Genomic DNA, 13,682 nt, shown 5'->3' with positions numbered 1-13,682 from the left:
ACTTTTTCTTTTTAGGACAAAACCCACATTTGACTCTCTGTATTCAAACAGGCTGATATCTGATCTTCAGGTTCCATGCCAAGGAATCTTGATGTCTTAAATCATTTTGAAGATTGTTGGATGTAACTCTAATTGTCATATGAGGCTTGATCAGATGAAGAGCAAGAATCTTGAGAAACTTTCATCGTGACAATTTTTCTTCATTGTTACCATTTAGAATAATTTGGGTGTTCATCCCACCAATGTTGAGCAGTGACAAAAACAAATGAAAAGGCCATTGGAAGCTTAGTCATGCTGTAGAATATTCTTATTTTATGCCATCAAGTACATCAACCCTTCCTTGGTGCAATTATAAAACATCACCACCAAGTTTTCATGAGGTCAGCAGTTCCTTCATTTATATCATCGGAATAATTGTGCATACTCAAGATGAGAATGATGAGAATTACATTTAGATATTTTTTTAGAACATATGACACTATCATTGCTTTATCTCCAAAAGCAAAAAAGGCTACTGAAAATGGGTTTGGCCCTTGTATTCATTACTTCAGGAGACAACTCTCTTTTGTTTTTTTTCGCTGTTGCTATAACAGTAATCCTTTTCCCAGTTACTAGCTGATTCACAACCAGAGGTCAGTTAGTTACTAGCTGACCTCTGGTAAAGCCCATAAGGGCTAGGTGTGGAGGGAGTGGCATGGTGACTGGAACTGCCACTTGAAGGGTGTCTTCCTCTACGGAGTGTTTTGATTTTCACTGTCAACATTTCTGATGGTTACATAATCGTTTTCAGAAACAGAAGAGTTGATACTTTCGTTACCATCACTAAACATATCTTCTAACCACTTCATTATTTGCTGATCGCGGTACATGTTATCGCACCTAATATGAAAAATTAAAATATGACAAAACTTAAAATCAAAAGTTTACTCAAAAAACAAAATTATCTAAAGACAAAAATAGTAGTGTGGATGGTCAATGGGTGAGCATGGTGCTCACTGACTTGCTATAATGTTCAACTTGGAGGCACTGAGCCAACTGAAGGTTTATATAGAGTCTTATACTTATAGAGTATTCATCATCATCCCCCTCCTTACATCCCAACTGACAGCTACTGAGGAGATGGGACAGATAGAAACAAAACTCAGGTTTTTACAACAAATCAAAAATTAAACTCAGTGCTGCACTCATCCCTCGACCAATTGAGGGTTAAAAAGAATTGAAACCTTCATATTTCCATGTATATTCAGTTTGATGGTGTTAGCTATCAGGGTTCAGAAAATACTAGGATGTATCAGATGTTTTTATGAAAAAAATCTTTAATAAATTATACATATAATAGAATTTGAATTAAAAATTATTAAAAAAATTAAGTGTAAAATGAAATATAATTAATATTAAATTAATAAATAGTTACTATTAATTATTAAAAATATTAATAAAGGTATTTACTTTTTTGTGTATTTTAATGATGATGGGTAAACACAGTAAAATTGCAGCTGAATTACGATTGGCTGGTCTAGGATAAGGTAATTATCAGTTAAATGAAAATATGATATTTATTATTATAAATAATAAATAGTAAAAATTAATAAACAATACATACATATGACAAGTGATTTTGCTGGGAAAATTGACGACTATAACAAATGGAATATTCCATTTGTTTTTTATTTATTTTATGTCATCATGCACATCATGATGAAAGTGAAAAGTATTCTAACCAAAATAACTGATATCACAACCACAAAAAACTAACCATTTCATTGTAAAATTGCTAGTGAATTTCTTTATTACAAAAACGTTATGAAATCAATAAAAAATGGTGAATAATACAAACTCCTTCACACTTAGTGTGAAGGTATTCCTCAAAAAGCAACTGTTTGTCCCGAATCTAAAAAATTGATATTTTAAAAAATTGCAAAGGTTCATTCATTCACCATGGATCTTTTTCAAAATATAACAACTGGTTTAGAAAATAAAAAAAAAAACAAGCATGCTATTCAATTGTTAAGAGCAACACCTACTTAGAGTAACATTATTTTTTAAAATGTCAATTTTTTCAGATTTGGGGAAAATAATTGTTTTACATTGTAAGTATTTTTCAGGGTTTGTATTTACCATTTTTTTAAATTTTTTTTTATTTCATAATGTTTTTGACATAGGAGATCCACTGTCACTATGAAATTGTTTTTTTTTTTTTTGGTGGCTGTGATTTATATTATTACTCTACTTGTTTTATTAAAATTATTTTAAGAAAAGCAATTTTATGGCATCTTTTAACCATGCAAAGTAATGGATACCACTATTATATTAACTATTTTTTATATGTGATGTATGACATCATAATTTATTCAGACCCCACCTATTTATTTATGTTTTATAATTAATTTTAATTGTTTTTTTCTTTCACTGATTCTGATACTTGTGATATTATTTTATGAATATTTTCTATAAATTATTATATTCGGTACAAATAAAAAATATTAGTTATACAGCTGAAGCTCAGTATATCAGAACTCAAGGTTCCATTTAATATATTTGATACAGAGTAATTTTGTACTGGGAAAGTTAGTATGTATATCTATTATCTTAATGTACCAGGAAAAGAAAATAAAATAAAGAAAGCGAAATAGGGAAAATTTTCTATTTTTTATATAATAAAAATAATAACAGTGAAAGTAGAGTAAATAGACTTACAGGACTGTTCAGAAGATCTTTGGAGAATACACACAAAAACTCTGTAGTACTGTAATTCCAATCAATTTATTTAATAAAATTTAAAAACATTTCTTTCTTATTCTGAATTGTAAAAAGGTTTTACTCACTTTGAAGAAATGTGTGATTTTTTATTGTTTGTCTTGTAATAATCATCTTCTTTTGTGCTATTTTGTATATTTATTACGTGTTGATACAGTGAAGTGTCGATACTGTGGCATGTTAAGTAGATTGGTACCAGCCTTTTTGTGTCTAGGATTTCTTTTGAAGTAGGGGATAGGAATTCTTGATCCATTTCTCTTTTTCACTTTATTAAGAATATTTTCATCACTGTCATCATACTAATTGCTGCTGCAGTGGTTACTTTGTTATCAACATTTGGTAATCATTTTTATTAAATAAAGACGAGCATTGATGGATTATTGAACTGTTTCATCCTTTTGCTTAGAGGTAGATCATCTTCTTTGTCATATTTGTCGTCAGAAAAACTCCTTTGTTGTACAAGTTAGGAATGCTTAAACATATGTTTTGACTAAAGACACATTGTACCATATAAATTAAATTTAATATGTTATTTTCTTTCTTCACTATCGAGGCACTATTTTCTTTCTTTAGAAGTCTTAGGCATTTGATGACTCATTGATTCATCAGGTGGAGGCTACTAGTTGTATTTGCCAGTAAAAAACCAATTTTAATTTGCTTGAGTCCTTCAATATCTACAATTGCTATATAGTTATCCACTAATAAAAAAAAAACTTCCTACTTTTTTTAGTTAATTCAGCATTCCATGTCCGTATTTCTTCTTTGAATATTACAGCAGTTATTCGTGCAGTTTTGTTGTTTCAATATTTTACAAGTGAAGATTTCATGTTATTAAAACATTAGGTTTTTTAAATTTTCCAACTGGTAACTGCTTTTATTCAGTCCCTGCCATAGTGCAAACAAGAACAGTCATTCATTCTTTTGCTAATTTCTCACCCTTACATTTTAAAAGTCTTATCTGGATACATTTTAAAAAAGTCCCATTTCATTGATGAAATTATATCTTTTATGAAGAAGTTGGCCTCTCAGCAACCTCACTTATTTTTGGCCGCTTCTTTTAAATCTAGTTACTTGTAAACTGAGAAATACTTGCAAACTGTTACTTGTATGTGGAGATTAATCTCAACATCTTTGCCTTCCCCACAAATTTTACCAAAAGCAATTGATTTTGTTTAAATTTATGCAGCTAACCATTAGAAGCTTTGAATGCTATTATTCTTAATTTATTTGCAAAGAATTCAACCTTTGTTTTCAGTATCAGTCTGTTGATTAGGAATAGCAGGGTTTCGTTGATTTCAGAACCACTGTAGTACTGCTTTGTCTAGTTCATAGACTGGTCCTCAAATTTTTGTACTAGTAAGTTCCTAATCGTGCACCTTCAATAATTTTATTCAGTTGCTTCCGTCGATAAGGCCAGCTTAAAGTCAAGGCAGATATTGACTAGCTTACTACTCTTCTTCAGCAGTTAAATAATTTTAACTTTCTCTTCCACTGAAAATATTTTATGTTTGCTGGCCATCGATGAAGTAAGATTTGTACTGCAATATACAATTAAAATACAGCTAATTAAAACACTCTGGCCCTGAATTTACTTTTTCATTGTACTTTAAGCTAAGAAAAATACTACATAGAAACTGTTTCAGTATTTTACGTAACCATAAAGAATAATAAACATATAGCTTCCTAAGACTGAATAAACTTTTTTGTGTTCGGTAGTATATACAGTAAATGGAAATTGCAAAGAGTAAGAATAGTAGTACTGAACACGTGATCTAATGAGGTGTTCCAGAAATACAGTAAAACTATAGAAATAGATTTTGCGTAGCCTGTTAAATGAGCCCAAGAATGTACATTATACATTAGTTTTGGTAACTGCAGTGCAAAGATAACTGTAATTTAAGGCTGAAGAAATGAATGGCATATGTCAAGTTAATTAAATTACGATCTAAATTAACAAGTTATTTAAAAAAATATAGAATCATTGTGTCCAACAGGTCTTCTATTCAGAGAAACTCCATTCTTTTCACAAAATTCAGTACCTGTACTATATAACTCAGAAATTTCCGTTTTAATCTTATAAAGTTGCCATTTTTCTTTTGTTATAGTGAAAGTTCAAAGGCTTTTTTTCATTACAAAAGGCTTAAATTACATTGGTTAGTATAGAGTTGTGAAGTGACCAGTCAATATTTTCGTTATAATAGAGGCATTTTCATTACAGAGAGTTTTGTTATGGATTGCATTGACTGTATTAGTAATACTTGTGAAATTAATGCAATATGGTCTTAGTAATCTAAACTATTATGCTGTGTGACTGCATTAGTGTCCTGAAAACTGATACTATTGAAAATTCTATTATGAAAGAAAAGTTTTATAATATGTATGACATATTATGGTAATTCCTATTTATAACAATTTTAAAATGAAATTTAGTACCTTGACGTAAATCACTGATGGTGTCAACGACTATATCAATCATTAGATCTTCATATTCAGTCTTTCCAGCTAATCCAGCTTTCTTACAGAGATATCTTGCAATTGCAATAGACTGATGCAACTGTTTTCCATCTACTTCAAGAACAGGAACTTTACCAAATGGCATATCTAAAAAAGCAGAAAAAATAGCACTTAAGGCCTGTAAAACGTACATATTTGTGCTTCTATGACTACATACATACATAAACACACTTACATCTATCACAGATCACAATGGATGCTTAAATTCATTATTTACTTACTTTTTTTGATGGAAGGCCATTGGTCAAATTCAAATCTGTTGTCTTCAAAATTAATTTCTAAGTGTGAAAGCAAGAATCTAATAGGTTCTGCCAGAGCTTTTGCGTTAAAATATGTCAGTTTGTAAGATGGAGCCATTTTCTTTAAAAAAAATTGTAACCTAAAAAAAAAAAATTACATGTCACAAATATATGAACAATATTAATTAATACATAAATGTATTGTGAATTTCAGTTGTTAAATAATCATCATCAGTATATAAAAGGAAATTATATAAATTAAAAAAAGAAGGACCAAAAAGTTAATAAATACATTACCAAATATTACAAGAATATTTCTACCTTTATTTATAAAATAAATTATGATAAAATAAAACAATAATTTACTAAGTGAAAACTATTATTCTACTACATACAACATGATCTTAATTATAAGTTATAAAGTTATAAATGGTTATATAGTTATAAAGTGTCAATTGGGCCTAGATTACTAGGATTTCATTCAAGAAATGACATAAAAAATAATAGAGCACAATAGAAGTGATTAATTGTAGCATGAGTTTAAAATGAAAGAATTGATAAGTTGTTAAATACATTGAATAAACTGTATTTAAATAATAATTACACTAGATAACACAGGATTTGTGTTTAACATGTTACATAACTTTTCTTACTGTAATATGCTGCTGATTTCAATATGCTATTGAAATTGTGTTATTATGTAAAAGGTTTACGTAATCATAAATTTGTTAACTTTTTATAATAAACTCATTTTGATCAACTACTAGTTACAATTAAGAATAGTTTTTTGTATTTTTACTTTTAAACAATAAATGGTTAATAAAGAAAAAATAAATAAAAATATACACTGTATCATGAGAAGTAGACATGTACAAACATGTCTGTATGATGGCAAACGGACATCTGTTGCTGCCTACTAAAGAGCTTAAAATCTTATACAGTTTAGCTTCACTTGCCTATACTATGTGTTGTTTTTCACACAGTTATTAGTGTTTTGATATATTTTCATCAATTCATTATAATACAAAAGTGATTTTTCTCGTTTTTATTTGCTACAACATGACTTCTGTAAAAGTTCATGGATGTTCAAATTATCCAGATAATTTTTGTTATGTCTGTGGTAAATTTAGGCCTAAATCTCAGAGAAAGACTATTTCTGAATTGATAAAAACAGCTTATAAATTTTATTTTAATTATGCGCTCGAAGATCAAGAAAAAATCCAGGCACCTCATGTTATTTGCATATCTTGCCCAGCAACTTACTGAATGGTTGAAGGAGAAACGACGAGCCATGTATTTTCTATACTGATGGTTTGGCATGAACCTAAGGATGACTTCACCAACTGCTTCTTTTGTATGGCAAATATATATATGGATTTTCATTCAAAAATAGAAAGCTTATAAAATATGCAGATGTATCCTCAGTTCCAAAGCTGGTACCACACAAAGAGGAGTTACCTGTACTACTATCTAATTTGATATTGCTAGAAGAACAATCTGAAAATTAAGGAGATGATGTTGAAGAATGATGAAAAGTTTCTTCCTGCATCTGATGAAAAATCTCCTCATTTAATTAAACAACATGAACTTAATGATTTGGTTCGCAATTTAAAGTTATCAAAGCAGCAAGCTGAACTTCTGGAGTCTAGACTGCAACAGTGGAATCTTTTAGCGGAAAAAACAAGATTATGTTTAGAACACAAAATAAAACTCTATGAAAAATTATTGTGTGCTTGTACTGATGTCAATGGTCTGATGAAAGAGCTTGGAGTTCAGCATTCTCCTGAAGAATGGCGTCTTTTTATTGACTCTTCTAAAGTTAGCATGAAAGAGTTTTACTGCATAGTGATAAAAACCAATCATTTTATTAACTCATGCAGTTAACATGAAAGAAACATAGTATGAAACTATGGCATCAATATTAGAAGCAATAAAATACAAAGAGCATATATGGCAAGTTTGCATTGATCCGAGAGTTGTTGCTTTATTTTCTTGTTTACAAGCTGGGTTTATGAAATATTCTTGTTTTCTTTGTCTTCGGGATAGTCATGATACATAAGTCATTACCAAGTAAAGAACTGGCCAATGCGGCACAACTTTGTGGTTGATAAAAACAATGTAAATCATTTATCATTAATTGAGAGTGGTAAAATCATACTTCCACTCCTTCACATAAAACTTGGACTCATGAAAAATTTTGTAAAGTCACTAGACAAAGATGGACCAGGATTTAATCATTTAAAATCAAGTTATCCTAAATTGAGTGATGGTAAGCTCAAGCAGGGTATATTTATTGGTCTGCAAATCAAGAGATTGCTTAAGGACTGATCTTTTGGCGATAAAGTTAGCGATTGTGAACTAGTTGCATGGAAGTCCTTCAAGGATGTTGTTGGTGGTGTTTTAGGATACAGGAAAGTTGAAAACTATGTTTTTGTGGTTAATAAGCTGTTAGAAAACTACAAATATTTAGGGTGTAGGATGTCATTAAAATTCATTTCCTACACATCCACCTACATTTTTTTCCTGATATTTGGACTCTGTTAGTGATGAGCAAGGAGAGCGTTTCCCTCAGGATATTCTGACCATGAAGTATTGGTACCAAGGAAGATGGGATCCTGGAATGATGAGTGACTATTACTGGTTTTTGTTTAGAGAAATTGATCAAACATCATACACGAAAAAAATTTTTCAACATATTTTAAAAATTAAAGTTAAAACAGTTCCAATCATTTAAAATTTTAAAAACTGTTATTTTAAAATATTTCCAATGATTCACACTTTTAGAAACTGTTATTTTAAAGTTATATTGATGTATTTCAATTTATCTGTCTTTGAATAAATAAAAATTTGGTGTATTTAAATACATTTTAAATGAATACACATAAATAATAATTTTTTTTTAAATATTGATTTCACAGTGATTATGCATTTATTAAACAAATCATATGTATCTAAAAAAAAAAAAACATGACATGTTACACAAATTCTGATAATGGTTTTGAATTCAGCAATCCAAAATTAGTTAAAATCACCATGTACAATTCCAAATACACGAAACAAAATTTTTTTGTTGACTAGTGTAATAATCTGAATGGTACTTATAAATTTGAGTTTACAGATAGAAATTATTGAAAAACAGATGAAGAATAATAAATAAAAGTAAAATAAATTAATTTATTTTTAAAAAACCTGATAGCTGTTACATAATTATGAACAAGATTATTTTATTTTAAAAAATAACTGTTAACAGAAATAAATTCTTCAACATTTCACTCCCATATTAAATAATCATGTAAAATAATAAAAACATAAAATGTTAAATGATTTAAAAATTTACCTAATTCTATGTTGCTGTGCAATTAAGTTACGAACCAAATTTCTCAGATTTAATATATGAAACCACTGTCTTTTGTTATCACATTTTATATTTTTTATCTGAATGACTAAACAAACATAATTTTTGAAATATTTTATTTACTAAAAAATAAATAGAATCAACCATTATGTAAAGTGTGTTATTACTATTTTCAGAGTGTTATTACTATTACAACTGAAATAACTATGTAAGAGCTTTCTTTTTTTTCTTAAAAAAAGGATTAAAAGTCATGCTCATTTTTAAAAAAATAACATAATATTTGAAATGAGTTTAATTCCTACTCATATTTTTATTTTTTTACTCTCAGAAACCTTGAGTTAAAAACTGTAATGAAAAAAGTAGATCATTTTTTATCTGCTCAGACTTTACTCAAAACCAAATAGACCAATTTCAATGATTTTTTTTTTTTTTTTTAGTTTGTAGAGGAAGTTCCCTTAGTGGTCTCATATCAAGTTTATTCAGGTAGTATCAATGAATGATTGTTTAAATGAAAAATTGTATGTTGCAAAAATGATTTGATGTTAGTTTGTCATCATCATTATTTACTCATAACAGGTCAGAAACATCAAGAAAATTAGTTACAAAACTTAATGTAAAAAGATAATAAATAATCCAAAATTCCAGAAAGCCTTTACCTTGTGCTCAACAGCAGTTCCATCATTTCTCCCCACTCTGTTTCATATTTTTATTAAAACAGTAAACTACTGATGGGTAGATTGACCTTTTACATCACCTACCCCTTATATTTTTTTTTATTATTCCTTATTCCCCATAATTAGTTCAATGGGTCAGGTCTGAGTTTGCTTGTTTTCCATGCTGAAAAGCCAGTAAATATCACTACTATCTGTAGGGCAGGCTGCCTATGGACTGACTGACTTAAAGACTATCTAGTAGGTGAGTGTCTGAAGCCTAATGACTGAAGTGCTTACTGGGTAATACTAAATTCACTAATCACTTTCCTCCCCCCCAAAAAAAAACCATGATATCTTGCCTTTCTATTTCTTGGATATTTATAGCTATTTTTATAGCTATCCATTTTTTAAATAAATAAAGATAAAACTAAAAAATTGTAATATAAAATAAAAACCATCTTAAAAAATCTTGAGCTAAAGAATAAAAAATAATACTTTTTCATTTTTACTTCCTTGTATGAAGTAAAGGAAGTATTCTGATTGTCATGAAAACTTTTGGTTTTCAGATTTCAACAGAAATATCCATTTTGATCATCCTTAAATCCATTTTAACTAGTTTTGGCAGTGCATTCTCAGTAGTATATTTCCAATTACATCAGCATTCTATTATTTGATCCCTCATGATAGTGAGTAATGATGATAGCAATAATAAACAGTCTTGGCCATAGTGAAGTACTTGTAATTTTATTTCTCAGTGGGAAATACCTTATAATGAGCAAATTCTTCATTAACTGGGTAAAATTTATGGACTTACACTAGAATGAATGAAGGAAAATTTAGACTATAGCATTATGAACTTATTAACGACATCTTAGATGTTTATCCTTCTTTAACGAGTAAATGTAAAGGTTTAAGAAAACCAAAGTTCACTATTAGTACTGTTGCCTTGGAATTCACAGACATTCCAATGAGTACATTGCCCAGAACTGTTACTGAAAAAAACTAATGTAGAATGAGTCCTGAAAATGTTGACTGACATCTGTAAAATCAAAAGTTACCATTACTGAACTTTTTGTCTGCTTTTAAACAGAAGATAATTATTTTTCTCATTTCATAACTGATGATACATGGATTTCTTCTATCATATCATATTAAATAATTAAAATAATAAACCATATTGTGGAACATCTAAATTAACCAAAGGCTAAAAAATTCATAAAAATGGTTCATCCATTTAAAAGTTGTTAAGCTTCAAACACGCCAACACAGTTACATAGATATGTATGAACATTCCCCCCTTTTTTATTTTTTATATTTCTGGGCCCAGAACTGTTACTGAAAAAAAACTAATGTAGAATGAGTCCTGAAAATGTTGACTGACATCTGTAAAATCAAAAGTTACCATTACTGAACTTTTTGTCTGCTTTTAAACAGAAGATAATTATTTTTCTCATTTCATAACTGATGATACATGGATTTCTTCTATCATATCATATTAAATAATTAAAATAATAAACCATATTGTGGAACATCTAAATTAACCAAAGGCTAAAAAATTCATAGAAATGGTTCATCCATTTAAAAGTTGTTAAGCTTCAAACACGCCAACACAGTTACATAGATATGTATGAACATTCCCCCCTTTTTTATTTTTTATATTTCTGGGTCGTGAAATGCTGAGAAATACATGCATGCCCAGTTTATTTATTTTGTATAATTAAGGATTGTCAGTTTATTATAGATTAATCAATGCACTTTTTTAAATAGAACAAATTAATTTAACACAAGAACAGTTTTTTTAATCATTCATTATTATTATGAATTTTAAATATAATAATGTATAAAATTTTAATAAGATAATGCCAGAAAACTCTTTCAACATTTAAGAAACATAAATAGCATTGAAAAGAAAGTAAATAAGTTTCGTTGAATGAGAAATGCAGTGATGTATAAAAGAAAATAATAACTGGAAACATATGTTTACTATTTATACAGACAAATAAAATAAGATCATAATAATATCACAGGATTGGGTGGATGTCTTCTATTTATGAAAGAAGAGAGAATATATAACAAAGTAAATACAAGGAAATAAAAAGAACAGCAGAGAGGAAAAATTATCTGATGAAGAGTTAGAAGAGGAAAAACAAATTAGTTATTATTTTAGAAGAGAATATACTATTTACAGGAGGTTGAGTTTCTAACCTGATAGAGAACGGATCATAATGTGAATTTTGTGTTTTTCAGTTGTATGCAAGTGATTTTCTTAGCTGTTTTTTGTTACAATGTGTAAAATCTTTGTTTACGAGAACTAATTAAGTCAGGTAAGTTGTATTTTTACAAAAATACAAATTTTTTGGTTAGTTAATGAGAATCAATATTACAAAATATAACAGGTGATTCAAAAAGGACTTCACAAATTTAAAAACATATAAAAATTTATTTTACGTAACTTACAGATTTGGTTGAGGTCTCAATTCAATTCCCAAGTCGATGGATTGGTCGTGAAGGTCCAGTTGCACGGCCACCTTGTTCCCCAGATTTGTCCCCACTAGATTTTTTCTTGTGGTGTTTCATTAAATATTGGATTTATGTACTACCTTTGCCTGCTGATCTTGTTGAGCTAAGACTTGGAATTAACACCATAGCTGCAGAGGTAATTCCCGATTTCCTGGCTACAGTCTGGAATTAAATCGACTTCAGGTGGGATGTATCTCGTATTGCAAATGGAAGCCACATCGAACCAAAGTGAATGTTAGATAACAAACTTCCTTTAAAAGTTGTGTAGTCATTTTTGAATCACCCGGTACATGTAGTTGGAGCTGGTATGAACTAGTTGGGATGAGTATGAGAATTATATACTAGTAAGAGAACTGTTGTTTATTCTTTGCATTGTTTGTTTACTTTTTTTGGCGTCTCTGCATAACTGCTTGTACGTGATAAACTGATTATCTTTGTGGTTAACTTTCAGTACTGTAAAATTCTATTGCTCTGTTTTATTAATATTTTTTATTATTATATTTTTCTCACTGTACAACTGGTTCGTTATCATACTTCAAAATGTAAGTAGATCTTTCACAGTTATAATTATTTCTAGAAAAATTAAAAGGGGAAATCAATGCGAATTCGCAGCAGGCAATTAAGCAGTAGATTGTTAGTTTAAATACTGCCTCTCTGCTCCAGGAGCACAGCAAACAGATAGATGACTTAAGCTAGGAAAACGAAAGTCTCCGGGTACAATTATCTAAACAAAATAAAATGATTGTTTCAATAAGGAGGGAAAACAATTTAACATTTTACGGCGTTTCTGAAAATGGGATAAGACAATGGGAAGTTAAAGTAAAGAATTTTTAATTTCTGAAACAGAGTAATGGTGGTCAGCTTACTATATTTTGAAATAAATTTTGTGAGAAGATTGAGGTATTGTACCTGATAAAAACAGCCCTGTTTTATTGAGCTTTGTATTCAGTTTAAATAAAGCTGCAATTACGAAGAATTGTGTGGCTCAAGGGTAGTAAAATATTTATTTCTGTGGATATCACCAAGAAACGAGAATCATTCAAAAAGCTTTGCCTGAAAAGAAGAATTCCTTACAGAAATCAGGTCATACTGAATTTATTAGAAAACATCTGATGTGGACCCACATGACTTCCTTGTATGCCTATTAAATTACATATACATATATTTTTTTTTTTTTAAATGAAAAGTACACAAAATTCTATTTCATTAATAACTTCTGATATTCTTTCAATTTTTTGTTGTTATTATTATTGAATTATTATTTATCATAAAAACCTTTTTACAATCAGAGGTTAATAATTATTAATAAATCAGTATATTTAAATTACAAAAAAAAAGTTTAAAAAAAAAGGAGATGAAGTCTGATTCGAACCGATGTGCCTTTCCCTTCTAAGATTCAAATATTTCATTAATTAAAATTTGATTTTGCTATAACTCTGGAATCAATGAAAATAAGTACCACTTATGATATCTCGTTGAAAATCTCTCATTGAGGGTTTATTACTGCAGTTAAGAAAAAGGCTTTAAATGGGTCATGGGTACTTCTGCGCTTATCTCCATGCTATAAGGAAAGCACCATCCCTCAACTGCCTCTATTGCCCTGGTGTACAGGATGACACCTTTAGAATTATTTCTCTAAAAAGT

At 29.1% G+C, this 13,682-nt stretch overlaps 2 protein-coding genes across 4 annotated transcripts in view; one reads left to right on the top strand and one right to left on the bottom strand.

The window, feature by feature from the left end:
* The window catches only part of LOC142325147 (uncharacterized), a 55,023-nt gene extending 45,656 nt beyond the window's left edge, over nt 1-9,367 (top strand). The window contains exon 8 of one of the 2 annotated variants that reach the window (XM_075366543.1): nt 9,303-9,367. In XM_075366543.1, coding sequence (XP_075222658.1) covers nt 9,303-9,352 — 50 coding nt within the window. In that variant the 3' untranslated portion in view covers nt 9,353-9,367. Of the gene's footprint in view, nt 1-5,724; nt 6,096-9,302 lie in introns of those variants that run through there. The other variant, XM_075366544.1, reaches the window with a different exon arrangement.
* Nucleotides 2,637-13,682, bottom strand: part of LOC142325148 (glutathione S-transferase-like) — a 43,150-nt gene continuing 32,104 nt past the window's right edge. The window contains exons 1-4 of one of the 2 annotated variants that reach the window (XM_075366546.1): nt 8,848-8,889; nt 5,493-5,650; nt 5,191-5,358; nt 2,637-4,295 (exon numbers count right to left, since the gene is read on the bottom strand). In XM_075366546.1, the coding sequence (XP_075222661.1) occupies nt 4,216-4,295; nt 5,191-5,358; nt 5,493-5,628 (384 nt within the window). In that variant the 5' untranslated portion in view covers nt 5,629-5,650; nt 8,848-8,889 and the 3' untranslated portion in view covers nt 2,637-4,215. Of the gene's footprint in view, nt 4,296-5,190; nt 5,359-5,492; nt 5,651-8,847; nt 8,890-13,682 lie in introns of those variants that run through there. The other variant, XM_075366547.1, reaches the window with a different exon arrangement.

This window comes from Lycorma delicatula, chromosome 5 (genome assembly GCF_047948215.1).
Source record: "Lycorma delicatula isolate Av1 chromosome 5, ASM4794821v1, whole genome shotgun sequence".
NCBI lineage: Eukaryota > Metazoa > Arthropoda > Insecta > Hemiptera > Fulgoridae > Lycorma > Lycorma delicatula.
The sequence above is the reverse complement of the archived record's forward strand: the minus strand, read 5'-3'. Positions and strand labels throughout refer to the sequence as shown.